Source organism: Coffea arabica, chromosome 8c (genome assembly GCF_036785885.1).
Source record: "Coffea arabica cultivar ET-39 chromosome 8c, Coffea Arabica ET-39 HiFi, whole genome shotgun sequence".
Lineage (NCBI taxonomy): Eukaryota > Viridiplantae > Streptophyta > Magnoliopsida > Gentianales > Rubiaceae > Coffea > Coffea arabica.
This window is the reverse complement of record NC_092325.1, coordinates 4,337,245-4,354,744: the sequence shown is the minus strand read 5'-3', so window position 1 is coordinate 4,354,744 and position 17,500 is coordinate 4,337,245. Positions and strand designations below refer to the sequence as shown.

At 34.2% G+C, this 17,500-nt stretch overlaps 2 protein-coding genes and 1 long non-coding RNA gene across 3 annotated transcripts; 1 reads left to right on the top strand and 2 right to left on the bottom strand.

The window, feature by feature from the left end:
* The first annotated feature begins 1,460 nt into the window (after positions 1–1,460).
* Positions 1,461–4,500, top strand: LOC140013251 (uncharacterized). The gene is made up of 3 exons (XR_011820329.1): positions 1,461–1,656; positions 3,455–3,534; positions 4,334–4,500. It is a non-coding gene; the product is annotated as an uncharacterized lncRNA (long non-coding RNA).
* A 3,649-nt stretch (positions 4,501–8,149) lies between these two features.
* On the bottom strand, positions 8,150–9,136 carry LOC113707122 (cytosolic sulfotransferase 15-like). The gene has a single exon (XM_027229284.1). The coding sequence runs from the start codon at positions 9,134–9,136 to the stop codon at positions 8,150–8,152; it is 987 nt and encodes a 328-aa protein (XP_027085085.1).
* A 3,375-nt stretch (positions 9,137–12,511) lies between these two features.
* On the bottom strand, positions 12,512–12,847 carry LOC140013784 (cytosolic sulfotransferase 8-like). The gene has a single exon (XM_072063898.1). The coding sequence runs from the start codon at positions 12,845–12,847 to the stop codon at positions 12,512–12,514; it is 336 nt and encodes a 111-aa protein (XP_071919999.1).
* Positions 12,848–17,500: the final 4,653 nt, after the last annotated feature.

Sequence of the window (17,500 nt, the reverse complement as noted above, 5' to 3'; positions counted from 1 at the left end):
AGTAAATTTAGTATAATTAATTAATAATTTCTATTAGTAGACATATATAATTATTAGTATAATTAATAATATCAATTATATTATATATACTAATATGCATTATATAATACATATAACTAATAATATCATCATCATAAGTTTGTAACTAATTAAATTAAATATTATATATATGATTATATACATATATATTTATTTATACATTTATTTTTTTTAGTGGGTGGCAGGGCGAGGTGGCGGAGCGAGGGAGCATGTCCCCGCCCCCCCGCCCCATTTCTAAGTGGGGTGCTCCATCCCCTTGCTCCATTAGCCCCCAGCGAGATGGGTGCCTGTAGCCTATGTTTTCAGAACTGGACTGAATATCGACTCGATCGAGCTCAGAGGTTAGGGGTTAATGGGTTCAACCAGATTCTATTGGGATTGAATCGGATGATGTCATAAATAAAAATTATTTAAAAATTAAAATATTATATGTAAAATGTGAGGATCCGAAAATTTTCTTATTTTTGTCATATATTACTGGTTTATTTAAGTATTATTTACTCAATTTCTCCGAATTATTTAATTCGACTACTTAAAATCCATTTATATGAAAAAACACCTCTCTTATGTTTTTAAAACGTTTTGTTAGAAAATTTACTTTTTGAAAACTCGTTTAGTTCGGAACAACGAGTACACGTTTTTCGAGACTATATTTGAATCGAGAGTATATTAATTTTGGAGAAGTAAGAATGAGCAATAGTAGATTAAGAAAAGTTAATTTGAGATTTGAGGAGTTAAAACTCGACTCATGTGAGGACTAGTAAAATTTATTATTTTAAATTCCATTTCGAGCTTATTTAAATATTTAATTGCCCATTTGTTCTGAATATTATTTTCTAGTCTATTTAGACCTAATTACATGATTCTATAGCTTAATTATATTTTTAAAGTGATTTGTTTCAAAATTTAATTTTTGAAAACTCGTAAAGTGAGAATAGTGAATACGTGATTGGAGTAAATAATTGAATTGAAGATACAAAAAGTTTGAAAAATTGGAGACTTGTATATTAGTTTCAAAATAGGTATTTTTATGCTTAAGTGCTCAATTATTAGTTAGTAATACTATCGTTATAAGAATTTCTTAGAAATTTCGCTCTATCGCGTATAATTGGAAGTACGCGTTTTTACGCGAGCGATCAATTAAGGGACTTAAGGGCTTTATTTTTTGACTATTAAGAGTGAATAATAATAGTATGAATATAAGTGCATTAAAGGTTTAATGCACAAGTGAAACAAATCCAAGAGGAAATGAGCACGAAACTCGCGCGTACACGCACTCTCCTTAGTTGACTTTTGGAGCATTTTGGGCCACACATTCTTAGGCTTCTCAAGGGAGCATCACACCAGATCAAAACCCTTCTCTTCTCACCTCAAGTGCCGGCCAAACACTCTCATTTCCCTCTCTCATTCCAGCGGCCAAGGAGGAAGGAAGAACAACTCCAAGCTTCCAAATTTTTCCGCTTCATTTCTTGCACAAAACATCACCAAATCACACAAAAATTGAACTACACTAGCTTAACCCTTGGAGTTTGTATCTAGCTAAGAAGGAGGGGCTGTTTTCACGAATTTCTTGGACCAAGAGGGGACCGAAAATTCTGTCCTTGTGCATCTAAGAAGGTGAGCCCGATCAACTCTCCAAATCTTGCTTCATGGAAGTAGTAATGCACGTTTAAGCCCTTACATGTTTATGGGTAGCTTGTTTGTGATGGAAAATTGGTCGTGTGGGCTCTATAAACTCCCACCTTGGGTATATGGACTGATTTGGTGATTGATGATGAAAGTAATGTTGGTTTAGTGCTTATATTGGTGGATTAATGTTGGGTTATTGATGGAAACTCAAATGAGGTGCAAAGGGAAAAAGTGACCATTTTGCCCCTGGTTTGTTCAACCACTTTTGTGCAAGATTTTGAGGTTCTAATGGCTTGTTTATGTTTTTTACATGTTATACTGATTGTGTAAAAAGTTTCATGGAAAAATAATATGATTTAGTTGGTTAAATGAAGTGATTTCCAAAGTTTTGAAAACTGGAAAATGATTCCCGTCACTAACAGACAGTCATCTTGTTTCGGCTATAATTCATCTCTCCGATGTCAGATTTGAGTGCCGTTTGTGGAAATGGAAACTAGACATTCCCAGCTTTCATTTGGTATAAAAGACACATTCTGGTTCCTCTCGAGTGAGCCAAACCATTCGTTTAAAAATTGCTGTCCTGTTTCGTTTGTCACTGGGAGGCAGATTATGAACTGTGATTTGATGCTCACGTATGAGCTTGTTATGGATAGATTTTGAAAATAGTTTCTTCTGAGAAAATATAGCCTTATGAGTCTATTTTCTAACGCCGCCAACCATTCTCAATTCCAAGTTGAATTGAGTGATTTATGATTGAAATTCAAAACTGACTTTGTGAACGAAAACAGTGTTTTGGACAGATTTGAAACTAACTACGGTTTGGGACTTGTTATCCAAAGTTTCTTATTGTAAATCATCTATCGAATGTACCTTGAAAATATTTTGGACATTTTCTAATGGAATGAACCATGTTTGAGATGTTCCTTGACCAAATGTTTGGAAACGACAAAACGGAAGTTCAAAGGCAACTTAGCCTTAGAATTTCTTGTGATTTCAACGGTTTTGTTAACCCACTTTCTGTGCTTATTTCTCCATGAAATTTGGTAGAGGAACAACCCTTATATGGTAGTATTATACTGCTAATTTTGGTATTATTCCGAGGCCGTTTCATTGCTCAACTAAAGTTCCAAAGTTCGTGACGTGATTTTGGAAAACCCTTGTTTAACAAGGAAATTTGGGTAACTTTGAGCTACCATATCTTGGTGCTCGAAACTTCAATTCTCATTCCACTTATTTTGTTTTAAACCTGGATTACAACTCTAATAGAGTTCCAAATTTCAGAGGCTAGCTTTAATTGTATGAATTTTGCCGAATTTTCAAACTTTGTCAAAAATCAACCCAAATCTGTCTTGACTTTCTAAAACAGCAATTTTGGGCTAAATTTCGAATATTTTCCAATTAGAATCATGGAAAAGTGTCTTCTAGGAACTTTTAGTAATTTGGAAGTAGTTTCCAATGGCACTAAGTTTTTCAACTTTGGAATTGTAGAGAATGAGATACGATTTTTCAAAATATGGGTGACAAATCTGAAATTTCCGAACTTAAAGGAAATTGAGGGTTGCGAACTCTCTATTTTCCTTCGATATTGCTAAACCGTTTTACACTTGATTTCAAAGATGAAAATCAGATTTCACTTGTATTTTAAAACCTCATTTTTTAGCCTCGATTTACGAGTAATTAAGGCTCATTTTCGTGAAATTTTTTTAGATTGTACAAGTGTGCAATCTTCCTCGATAATTAGGGGTTTTAAGCGATAGTGTGTAATAGACAATTACTATTTGCTCAGGTGCTCAAGGAGACCTACAAGAGGATCTCGAGGGGAACACCTAAAGGCTCGTTTACGCACTTACTCCCTTGTTTCGATTGGTGAGTGTCAAGTGCATGAATTTGATATTAAGTGGTTATCTGTTTCTTATCCGTTATGAAAATTTGAAATTTTGAGACGAGAGTGTACTTTACCGCACTCGTGCTCTTTCAAATGAAATTATATTCGAATTTTGCTATATGAATTCATATCCGACTTGTACATGGTAATGTGGATGTGATTCGTATTTGTTTTGATTCGTATATGTGATCCGTATTTGTGATTCCTATTTGGAATCGTCGATTTGAGCGTTGCTCGTTGACTTATATTCGTATTCGTATTTATATTCGTATTCGTATTCGTATTCGGGGGACGCCCAAACTCGTTGGTTAACTTTGCGAATCGAGCCAGCATGGGCTTGGTCGATAAGCTTAGCCAACCATGAGATATTCGTAGAGCATGATCTATTGGAGAGATCTTGCTTGGCATTACTCGTGCAATATTGCCATGATATACTCGAGTATTATAAAAAACTTTGATGAGCGGGCCCAGTAAGGGGTGTAACGGTGACGGGATTCGAAGAAAAGTGGTGTATCTATGGATTTGATACTTATGTGGTTGACAGAGTGTCAACGTGAAATGTGATCAAGACTTCGACTCGACTACGTGGAATTTAGCTCCTGAGAGCTACAGTATCCTTGAATTGTTTCTGTTTATTTTTCCTATTCGAAATGTGAATTATTCGAACTTTATAACTTTACTTACTATGTAATTTGTGGCTACTTGGATTATATGTTTGCATGTGTGTTTCCTGGCCTCACTAAGTATTGGCTCATCCCATTAGTTTGTTTTCCTTAACAGGTTGGATTGGAAGATTTTGGAAAAGCCGACTAGATTATACTTTTGATTGGAATCTGGGCTGTAAATGTGTAGTTGACTTTTAATGGTTGTATTTTGGGACTCGATGTATCCTTTTGTGAACATGATGTAAGATTTGAATATTTAGTTAAGGAAGTGACTTTTCTTTATTTTGACTTGTAGTATTTTGGTATGTATCGTTAAGTTCGATTCGAATTGTCTTGAGTCCTGGCGAGAGTTGGACAGGCGTCCCGCGAATACCCTTGGGTTTGCCCTTGGGAGAAGTGGGGGGCCTTCACATAAAATACCTAATAACATGTTAATATTAATAAAGGTATATTTATATATATTTGATGTCTCAAATATATTTAATAGGAAAATACAAATAAATTAGAACAATCAAGTAGCTTTTTATATTATTTAATGAGCATTAACAAGTTTAGAATTAAAATTATGGATTTAATTGAAAAATAACACCAAACTTTAAGACAACATTTATAAAGTATGAAATATTTGAAGTATATTAATAATTTTTAATAACTTAGGGGTCAAAACATAATATTAAAAATATTTTGACCTTTCAAAAAAAAAAAAGAGACTGGGTTCATATTTTCCAATCAAACTCGATTTTTGACCTGATTTGACAGAATTTTTTATTTTCCAATTTTTAGGATTAACTCAGACCGAACAATTGGCACATTCCCGATTCGACTAGTCGGATCGGCCGGTCCGATCCGAGTTTAAAAACAGAGCCACCTGCCTCATTACCATCCCTATGTCTCAATCATCTAAAACTCTGAATCAAATTAAACTTGTTACTGCTACAATATTTATTATTTATAGCCACTTTTTTTGTTTCTTTTTTGTCAATCATCCTTACTGTTTTTTAAGGATTATTTATTGCCGACTTTGTTGCAGACAAGAGAAAGTGACTTGCATTCAGTTGCTTTGTCAATTATTGAGCTACCTATACATCTGGACACCATTGCCACTGGCCATTTGGTCCAGTGGTCATCACCATAATGGTGATGCTGAAGGTTAGGGGATCAACCCCTGCCTCCCACAATTTGGCCACAATATGTGGCTGGTCTTAGTTGACCATCCCCCTGCCCCTTCCCTTAGACTAGGTGTTGTAAGTTATACAACATCTATCGTTGCCAGAAAAAAAAAATACATCTGGACACCATTAATAATGTGTCAGTCTAAATATGGGCCAGTCTTCCAAACACTCACCCCCCCTTTCTCCCAAAAAAAAAAGGAACAAGAAAAATGAAAAGGAACTACGTTGGTTAGTCCATATGAAAATTAATCGAATTTGGAAGCTATTTGCCGGACTATAACTCAGAAAAAAGAGACAAAAAACCTGAAGTGCTCGTGAAAATATCTTTTAATCAAAATTAAAAAAATTGTAATCTAGGATGTGTCTATCTCGCTATGGAACACACCATTATAGAGTTTTATGGATAACTAATAATAGTGCCAAAGCAAAAAAAATCCAACAAATGGGTGGTACTAGCTTCACAGCTCTATTAATCGAGTTTGAGTCGAGCATTAGAATTACATGATCCCATAATAATGCTAAGGATGGATTGAAAATTATGTGATTTTTCAAGATTCTAATTATGCAAAAGACTATCCTTGTGATAAAAGATGGATATTTCTCGTGGCATTTGGTTAGTGAAGAAAAGTCATTGTGAAACGAATTAGTTGACCAGAGATAAAAGTTGAAGTGTTTTAAATATAATAACATTCTATATTAAGTCTTTATTTTTAACTTATCTGTGTCGTCATTGTTTGTGTAATTTGGCTGAGGTATCAAGAGTTAGGGCATATTTATGTATCGAAATATTACATACACTGTAATTTTAAGAGTCATAGAAGTCTGCAAATCATTAATAGCCTTCTAACATAAATAAACCTCTCAATTTCAACTTAAGTTTATCATTAAATTTTAGATAATATTTTCCCTTAAAATCTAAAAGGGTGAATAATCTCTCAATTTATTAAAAGTTTAGACATTTAGATTGTGTCGGTGACAAAAATCACAGTATCTATGAATTTGTGAGAAATAGGGGTGAGGTGAGGGAGAGGGGGAAGAGAAGGAGGGGGGAAAGGAGAAGATAGGAGGAGTGAAGGTGGGAGAAAGGAGGGGAAAGTGGGAGGACTAGAGAGAGGGAGAGAGAAAAAAATGGTGTTGTAGGGAGGGAAGAGGGAAGAAGGGTGCTTGCGGAACGCCAGCAGGGGCGGATTGAAGGTGGGGGCACGGCCCCCACTGCACTCTTAAATTTCTATAATACTTATACAATTTTGATATAATTTTAAATGTGCCCCAGAGGTTTTTTAGAAAAGATGTGAAAAAATGAGTCACAAAATTTAGTTTAGTTACTTATATTGAGAAAAATATACTTTGTGAAGTTCAAAATGAGAAAGTTATAAACCGTTATCAAAATATGAAAACTTGTCGTGAGCAATTGTAAATAGTTTAGTTTGTTTTTGAAATAAAATTATTATTACATTAATAATTTTGAGTTTGTCTTTTTATGTTTTTAAGGGAATATATGTATAATTTGTACTTGTTGGTGAATTTATTTATTTATTTTTGCTTAAGAAACTAGAAAAAGAGTAGATAAAAAATTTTAGTGTTATTTTTGCCTCCACTAAGACTTTTTTCTAGCTCCGCCACGGAACGCCAGTCGATATTGGTGGGTTGAAACGACGTAGGAAGAAAAAGAAAAGAGAAAAGAAAGAAAAAACTTTGTGTATTTTTGACTTTTTGGGGTGTATATTTTGAAAAACCGTAGTGTGTTTTAGAAAGTTATTAGAGACAAAGTTATAAAAAAATTTTGTGTATTAAGAATAGGCCAAAAAAAACTTGCCTCCCAAACAAAAGCAATGTACGCGCAAACTGATATAAAGCACTACCTTTTCATTAAATTAATTGATAGAACTAAGAAAGAGAGCCTATCACCAAAAAAAAAAAAAAAAAGAGTAAGAAAGAGAGATAACCGACTGTACCATTATCACACACACCATTATGAGATGTTTACCATTATGACACAAAATTTTGAGCTACAATTCTGTGAGGACGTCATTTGCATTTGGAAAAGTAAGAAAAGGAGATAATCGAGTCAAAGTCAAAATTGGAAACATATGGTGAACGGTTTAATCCCCAAGAACACTTACATATGTTGATGTATATGGTAACATGGTTGAACAGATTATTCATGAGCTTGTGAAGGCACCCCAACAAAGCACGAAAGCCAAAAAAAAAAAAAAAAAAAAACTTGTAGTTCAGATAAACAAAAACTCTAAATAGCAAAACCACAATACACTTCATCGTTAGTGATTAAAAACAACACAAAACAGGATTTACAAAAAGTTCTCCTGACTAAAATCCATTATGTGACTTAAGTCCCAAATATTTTCTTTTGTCCTTTTTTCTTGGAGTTTCAAATGAGAATAGTCCTACTATCAGGAAACATTTTGAGCACGATTCTATGAGCATATTTATCATTTCGGCTTGAAAAAAACAAGGAAGGGAATGAACCCAGTCAAAATGATAAAGATATTTTGGTGCACGCATATGTGATATTTTAGTCATACAACAACTGAATGAAAAGTAACTGATACAACCATTACACAGCAATAAGCAACAAATAGTTGAAGATAAGCGTATTAGGTCTTCTCTTTTGTTTTCTCGTTTTTGGAGCTGAACCGTTGATCAGATTTGCTGAACTAGTCCAAGAGGGGAGAGAGATATCCACATGAAACATGCATGACAATCTAATGAGAAATCTCACATGAAACACGCATAGTGATCTATTTGCTCTTGATTTCCAGCGTCAACCCGGATTCCCCAAGCTTTTCTTGAAACAATTTTTCAAGTCGGTTGGCCATGGAAGGAGTTAGTACATTTACCCAATCACCAACTTCTGCCTTCCTGAAAAAGGAACTATGCTTAACTCTAAAAGCGCCGTGTATCTCCCCCTCCTTGTTACAGTCCAAATTCTTAAGATTTTCGAAGCTGCAGAGCATTGCTATTTCTTCAACCAAACCGGCTTCCTGTTCCTCAGCTGAAAATGGATATCCTAAAAAGTCGGCTATCTTCTTCACGGAGCTATTGACATCCTTTTTTAGATCCTCATACTTCAAAAACAACACTTTTTGAGGGTTTTTCAAGCTTGCATCCCAATATCCCAAACAATGGTCCCAAAATGGACCATACGGGTGTATGCCCTGACAAAACTCTTCAAAAGGTACATCAATAGACATCGATGGGCTTGAAATAAGACCATTTTGCAGCAAGAATTGCAACAACGAAGTGAACACATCCAAAGGGTTTCGGCACAGGTAGATGATTCGACAATTGGAGCAATCCAAGATGCTGCTAGGAAGGAATTGATAAGGGAGGTGAGTAGCGAGGATTCGTGGGCAAGGCATAGAGTCTATATCGGGAATATTACCATCCTTGTACAGATATATCTCGAGAAAAGGGACGAGATAATGAGGGTTGGAGAAGAGCAAAGGGCTGTCATCGACTGAATGATTGTTGCGGTTAACAATACTGAAGGTGAGGGCTTTAAGCCATGTGGTTCCCGATTTCGGCATGCTGGCCAAAATAATGTCAGAGTCAATGGCTTTGAAGTGCTTTTGAAAGGTTAATGTGGCTTGAAGCAAGTCTGCATAAAACCAAACGCCTTGGTAATTAGCCACCAGGCCCCCTGCTACAGGCTTCTTTGGTTGCAACCTCTGGAAGAGCTCTTCAAAGTGATCATCTTTTTGCTCCACTTCAGTTGAAGATGACATCTCCTGGATTACTTGAATGAAAATCTCTATGTGTGTGTGTGTGTGTGTGTTTTTTTTTGGATTGATACCAGAAAATTCTGAGCCAATACTTAAGTGCTGCACCAATTAATAATGAAATGCTGAAGTTTATATAGCGATGATCAACCGTCCGTCAATATATTATCTAGACATCCAAGATAGTGATGGAAAAGGGTACTGGTGCAGGCATATAATATCATATTTAATTCAGAACAAATTACTTTTTTCAAGTATCAGTTAAGATAGGAACAAACTAAATCACCAAACAATAATATCAATAATAATAATAAAATGCAAAAAAAAAAAAAAAACAAAAGACACGTGACACCAAAATTTTTAACATAGAAAATCCAATTTGAAAAAATCATGGGACCTAGTCCAGTTAAAAAATCTCCAATATCACAGTAATGGGAACACACAGGTTTACCAAAAATATCCGGATAACAACAATATCACCAATATCAATCAAGTAAAATTATAACAAATTCATCTCCCAAACTATAAATGTCAAAGAAGTGGATTTGGAAAGGTATTACCAAATGAAGAGAAAATTCAACATCTAAATCAGTAGATGCGTAGAGCTCGACAAGAGAATTGTATGGTTAAAATTTCATCTCAATCGCATTTCAAATCACCCTTCTTACTGAATTTGTTCACAACCAATCTTGCCTTCTACTTTAGTAGTGAGTTGTGCTCTTGAGTCCTCAACTTAAAAATCTATTCCATTTTTAGTGCTCTCTTGCTCTTAGGCAATTTCATCAGGTCATAGCTGTGATTCTTATGTAAGGACATTATCTCCTCTTGCATAGTTTCCAACCAATCTTCTTTTCTCTCGTACTCTAGAACCTCACTGTAGAACTCAAGTTCCTCTCCATATATTAGCAACACATACTCATTAGGATTATATCTACTAGAATGTCTCCTCTTTCTGGTAGATCTTCTAGACTCATCTTGTGGTGGTGATGGTGAAGTTGACAACGTCTCTTGCTCAAGTTCGTCAGTAGCAGTTAGGGGTGGACGCGGGTCGGGTACCCAACCCATTCACCATTTGGCTGATCCGACCCGCGCCTTGCGGGTAAGCCATTTTCTGACCCTTACCCGCCCCGCATATTAGCGGGTACCCTATAATCGAGTACCCGCTGAGATAAGGTCGGGTTAGCTGGTACCCACCCCGCTCCATTTATCATTCAATTTTTTTTAAAAAAAATGATTTATACCAATTTAATTGTATATTTTACACATTCATCTGACATTTAATAAATTTTTTTTCTAAAAAAAAGATTTCCCACCAAGAAACAAGCATGTGAAGAGAATATAAGATAAAGGAAAAAAATTAAAAGAATTCAAAATCAATAAAAAGTTTGAAATAAGTAACACAATTTTTAATATATATATATATGTTTCACATTAATTAAACTTTTTTCTATAAAATATAAGATCATGGCCTTTACAAATGAATCTTGTAAATAAACTATAGTCTCTCATATTTGTAATGCAATTTGTTCAATAAAATTACTTATTTAGTTCTAACTTATTATTTTATAGTGTGTGTATAAAAATAAAAAATATATATTTTCGGGGCGGATCGGGTACCCGCGGATTTTTAATTATGTGACTCTAACCCGCCCCGCATCTTAACGGGTATCCGATCCTCTTTCGACCCAATCAAATAATAAAAATAGGATATCCTAATTTTTGGATCGGATCGGATCGGATATGACGGGTTTTCGGGTTAGCGGATAATTTTGCCCGCCCCTAGTAGCAGTATCACTTTCATCAATATTCTCTCACTGCTCTGTTTCAGCTCCCCTATGATCAAAATCAATTGATACTTCTAGTTTGATCCCATGAGACTTGCATTAGTTTTCAAATGATCCTCAGTACTTAACTATTTGTTAGTGTCCCTCTCAACTTAGCTACGAAAATCTTTGAACACATATGAAACCTGATCTTTAGATTTCAAAACAAAACACAAAATTTTTCCGATAAAATCATCAATAAAAGTTACAAAATAAATATTACTACTAAGAGAGACCTCTCTTTCATATGTCAAATATCAGTGTGCATCAATCACACAGTCGATGAGAGTGAGAGGCTAACCATACTTGAAGTCTTGTGACATTTAATTGGTGGAAAAGGATTCTATATTAATTCCATTGGATCATAGCTGGCTACAGATAATAAAGTAGGTGCTTTAATGTGCGAGGTACCACAAGTTAGGTGATCATAATATGTATGTCTTTAAGGTGCATCTTGATGTAAAGTTTTACATTACAAAAAATTTTAAAATTGGTGCAGTAAAAATTAATAGGAGTAGTTATTATTATTATCGTTATACGCCGTACTATCCGTATCAGGTAGCAAGGCATAGAAGTTAGAGGAACGATAATAGATGCTAGTTTGAGGCTACCTTTCAATACTTCAAGAGATATAAAGTTATTATTTAAAAACTAAAGGATGAAAAAATTTATTTAACAAAATACTAAAACGGTTTAAACGAATTTCATATAAAAAAATTCTTTTACTAAAATTTGCCAGGCTTGGTGCGTAAAATGACAAGGAAAATGAAACAAGATCCAAGGAAGTCATTAATCTGATGAGCGTTGGCCCTTGCTTAAGGGTTAATCCTAATTGGACTAATTTCACTTTATACCCTTAAACTTTTATCATTTTTTCACTTTGTATCTTAAATTTGTATTCTCGATACTTTGCACTTTAAACTCTTAATTTTAAAAAGTTTATGGCCTAAATCGTCAAGTTTATTTCATTTAGGTCCATTCAGTAACAATGTTTGGTGAATTTAAGATTCAGTCAATGGCACTTTCCTGAAAAAGGAATTATGCTTAGCTCTAAAAACAGTTTGTATCTCCCCCTCTTTGTTACAGTTCAAATTCTTAAGATTTTCGAAGCTACAAAGCGTTGCTATCTCTTCAACCAAACCTGCTTCCCCTTCCTCAGCTGAAAATGGATGACCTAAAAAGTTAGCTATCTTCTTCACGGAGCTAGTGATACTTTTTTTTTAAAATCCTCATACTTCAAAAACAACACTTTTTGAGGGTTCTTCAAGCTTGCATTCCAATATCCCAAACAATGGTCCCAGAATGGACCATAAGGGTATATGCCCTGACAAAACTCTTCAAAAGGTACATCAAGAGACGCCAATGGCCTTGATGCAAAACGATTTTGCAGCACAAAGTGCAGCGTAGAGGTGAATACATCCAAAGGGTTTCGGCAAAGGTAGATGATTCGACAGTTGGAACAATCCAAAATGGTGCTTGGAAGGAATTGATAAGGTAGGTGAGTTGCAAGGATTCGCGGGCAAGGCATAGCATCTATATCTGGAATATTACCATCTTTCTACAGATACATCTCGAGAAAAGGAACCAGATAATGAGGGTTGGAGAAGAGCAAAGGGCTCTCATCAACTGAATGATTGTTGCGGTTAACAATACTGATGGTGAGGGCTTTAAGCCATGTGGTGCCTGATTTCGGCATGGTGGCCAAAATAATGTCAGACTCATTGGCTTTGAAATTCTTTTGAAAGGTTAATGTAGCTTGAAGTAAATCTGCATCAAACCAAACCCCTTGGTAATTAGCCAGCAAGCCCCCTTCTATCGGCTTCTTTGGTTGCAACCTTTGGAAAAACTCTTCAAAGTGATCATCTTTTTGCTCCACTTCAGTTGAAGATGACATCTCCTGGATTACTTGAACGAAAATCTCTATGTGTGTGTGTGTTTTTTTTTTTGGATTGATACCTGCAAATTCTGAGCCAATACTTATGTGCTGCACCAATTAGTAATGAAATGCTGAAGTTTATATAAAGATGATCAACTGTCCTTTAATATATTACTATCTAGACATCCAAGTTAGGACAGATCAACTCAACTGTGAATTGTGTCATTCATATTGTTACTCAAAAGTTTGCCACGTAATCATCAATCATACAGTCGAGAGTGAGAGGATAACCATACTTGAAGTCTTGTCATATTTAATTGGTGGAAAAGGATTCTATATTAGTTCCATTCGATAATAGAGTAGGTGCTTTAATGTGCGAGGTACCCCAAGTTAGGTAGTCATAATGTGTATCTCTTTCAAGTGCACCCCGATGTAAAGTTCTACCTTACAAAAAATTTTAAAATTGGTACAGTAAAAATTACTCTCTCTGTCCCATTTTGATAGTCCTAATTTTTTTTTCACACAGTTTAAGAAAAAGTAGTTAACTTTGTTGAAAAACAAATTTAGATTGCTATTTTCCTAAAATACCCTTACATTAAATAAAGTTGGCTTTTCATATATCAATATGTTTTGGAAAATCTAAATGCATTAAATGGGATAGGTTATATTCAATACTAACAATCTATATTAAATAAAATAGTTCATAGTAATGACAACTTACATTAAATAAGGGTATTTTAGAGAAATTAAAAGACAACTACATTCTTCAATTGAAAAGTGAACTACAAGTTGGGACAGACAAAAAAGAAAAACATGACTATCATAGTGGGACGGACGGAGTAATAGTAGTAGTTATTATTATTATTGTTTTTATTATTATTATATGCCGTACTATCCATATTAGGTAGCGAGGCATAGAAGCTAGAAGAACGATAATAGATACTAGCAGGGGCGGAGCCAAAAAAAAATCTTAGTGGGAGCAAAAATAATACTAAAATTTTTTATCTACTCTTTTTCTAATTTTTTAAGCAAAAAATAAAAAATAAATTCACCAACAAGTACAAATGGGGGAAGAAAGAGGGGCGTCGGTTGTGAAGGGAAAATGGGGGACCAGAGGAGGAAAGGGAACTTGAGGAGTGGGGACAAAAAGGAAAGACTGATATAATTGGTACTTGGCATTGTTAGGGGGAAATGGGGGACCAGAGGAGAAAAGTGAATGATATAAATTTTGTGACTTATTCTTTCATATTTTTTCTAAAAAATCTTTGGAGGCACCTTTACAATTATGTCAAAATTGTATAACTGTTATAGAAATTTAAGGGAAGCAGTAGGGCCTGTGCCCCCAGTGCACCCCTTCAATCCGCCCCTGGATACTAGTTAGAGGCTATCCTTTAATACTTCAAGAAATATAAAGTTATCATTTTTAAAAATAAAGGAAAAATAAATTTATTTGGCAAAATACGAGACGGTTTGAACGAATTTCCTATAAAAAATTCATTTACTAAGATTTGCCAGGCTTAGTGCGTAAAATGACCAGGAAAATGAAACAAGGTCCAAGGAAGTCATTGTTTGCAAATTAAGATAGGAGAAAACCGCGCCTGTTATTAGAAGAAAGGATCCTGCTCCAACCTTACAAGTTGAGTGTTGGCACTTGCTCAGGGGTTAATCCTAATTGGACTAATTTCACTTTATACCCTTAAACTTTTATTGCCTTTTCACTTTGTATCTTACATTTGTATTCTGGATACTTTGCACTTTAAACTCTTAATTTTAAACACTTTCTAGCCTAAATCTTCAAGTTTATTTCATTTAGGTCCAATCAGTGACAATGTTTGGCTTTGAAGTGCTTTTGAAAGGTTAATGTAGCTTGAAGTAAATATGCACCAAACCAAACGCCTTGACAGTTAGCCAGCAGCTCCCCTGTTCCAAGCTTCTTTGGTTGCAACTAGAGGTGTCAAAATAGGCGATTAGGGCGGGTTTGGGTTGGTAAAATGGGTAATGGGTATAAGTGAGTCAATCCATTTATACCCATTTTATTAGATGAGTATAAATAGGTAAGTCAAAAAATGAATTGGGTAACCCAATTACTCATTTATAACTCATTTATTTTAACTTTTTGTAAATTCATTTAAATTCATATTTGCAAACTAAGTTATCAATTTATACCATCCTTTGCACCCATCATTAGTTTTAAATATTTATTTATAATGCTCAATAAACCTAATTATCAATTTTTTCCCATATGTACTCTATGTTGCAAATTTACATACTATTTAATAATTAAACAATAAGAATATAAAAATTTGAACTAAGTACTATAAAAGTTAACATGAAAACTTAATCTCAAAATTTTGAACTTATAACATTTTTTCGTGTGTAAATTTAAATTTTCATTTTGGAAAAATAAGAAAAGAGGTTAAAACTTGTCATAAATTAGTAATGCTGAAAAACGAGCAAGTTAACAAACTAAGAGAAAATAAAATGATAAGATAAAATCAACAAATAATAATAATAATGTAACAAAAGTAGTTAACATCATGACAAAATGAAAATTTTGAAAAAAAAAATGGGTGGGGGAAGATAGGAGGTTTGGGGGAAGACGATTCTAAATGGGTTAATTGGATTTGATGTGTTACTCAATAATACCCATTTATTATTAAATGGGTATTATTGGGTCACCCATTTATATCCATATGGAAAAATTTAAGATACCCATACCCATCTATTTATGGACGAGTATGTATAAACTTAGTTAAATGGGTTTGTTTGACAGTTATAGTTGTACCCTCTGGAAAAACTCTTTAAAGTGATCATCTTTTTGCTCCACTTCGGTTGAAGATATCATTTTACAGATATTCGACATCTCATGTGTTAGAATCCAACCTGGATTGTTAAAGTTAATTTGATAAACCACAAAAGTAATAACGATAATTATAATAAAATGTAAACAAAATAATAAAAGACAAAGAAATAAAAATTTACGTGGTTCGGTCAATTAAACCTGTCTACAGCAGGAGGTGAGCAAATTCCAATAAAGAAGTATACAAAGTTTAAAACATATTCCAAAACAGGAAAGAGACAATACAAAAAAGAAATATAAATTGAGACAAATGGAAAAATCTCCCTGAGCTGTCTGTCTCTCGGGGTTTAAGCAATGTAGTGTGGTGCAATCCAAGGCTTTTGAAGTCCCTCTTTTTATAGGCAAAATTGCGACTGAAATTTGTACACTATATGAACCAAGATTATTGCAGATTTTCGACTTCAAAGGAAAACAAAACTTGGCCTTCATATTAGTGGTTGAGCTACTACTATGGGACGGTGGAAATTTAGCTTCTTACCCCATTTCATCTGACCAAAAGACATGGAGGATGGAAAGCCACTTGCATGCTATTTAATGCTAACACATCTCCACCTTGATTTTGCATCCGATATATAAAAAATCGAAAAAATAGTAAACTTGTTCCACCTTGTTCTTAGGAGCCATAGCGAGCTAATATCACAAAAGTATCAATGGATCTCAATAGATAAATTATAAAAGTTTTAATAAATTCTAACGAGTCAAAAAACGAAAAAAGATTTAGCAAATTGATCCAATAGACAGCCAAAATCACAAAAGCCTTAATAGATCCCAAGGAGTGAAAAATCATGAAAGTTCCAATGGATCTCAACGAGTCAAAAATCACAAACGGCTCAATAGATTCCATCGGGAAAAAAATCATTAAAGTCTCAACAGCACATGATAAAATTGGAATCAGGCAAAATTAATGTGAAAACAACAGCAGCACCTGGAATAGTAGATCCCTTCAAAATATATCAAGTATCAGACTTGTGCACCTTCGTAACAACAAGAGCACCTTGTGTGACTTTTAGAACTCCACCTTCGGCTGCGTACTTACCTCCATTAAACTCAAAGGTGCCCAAAGATGAGATTTTTCTTCAAATGTGGAATATATCTAGCACCAATGAGCATCCTAATGGTACTGTCATGCATTTTAATTTGAACTGTTATCAACAACTTTACAGACTGCATTCTTGGCAGTTAAAACAACTCCACTTTCACTTGATTCATATGTTAAAAACCAATCCCTAATAGGCACATGATACGAACAATCGAATCTAAAATCTACTCATTGTTTGACTTTAAATTATTTTCACTTGCTAAGATAATAGTTTCATATGGCCATTCGAGATTAATGGTATAGCTCATTTGAAAAAAAAAAAGAAAAGAAAAAGAATAGTTCCATCACCCTCATCAGCCACAATACTAGCCTCGACAGTTTCATTAATTTTCAAATCACTTTTCTCTTTAAGATTTTCTTTCTTTTTCAATTTAATGCATTTAGAGATTAAATGGTGCCTTTTGCAACAATGTTTGCACACCGAATTTTTATGCGTGGAACTACCCCGAAAAAACAAGGCATCTGTTTGACTCTCTCTAGTTTTCCCAATAATATCCTTATTAATATGTTCTTTAGATTTAAGGATAAACTTAATTTCTGTGTAAGAAATTAAATCTTTACCATAAAGCATTGTTTCTCTAAAATGCTTAAATGACTAGGGTAGAGACCACAACAATAACAGAGCTTAATCCTCATCCATAATTGTAATCTCTATATTTGCCAAATTTATAATAATGAAATCAAATTTATTAAGATGCAAAATTATAAAAAT

What these genes read in the sequence shown, in the direction of transcription:
- LOC140013784 (XM_072063898.1), bottom strand. Translation starts at nt 12,847, where the DNA reads ATGTCATCTTCAACTGAAGTGGAGCAAAAAGATGATCACTTTGAAGAG.
- LOC113707122 (XM_027229284.1), bottom strand. Translation starts at nt 9,136, where the DNA reads ATGTCATCTTCAACTGAAGTGGAGCAAAAAGATGATCACTTTGAAGAG.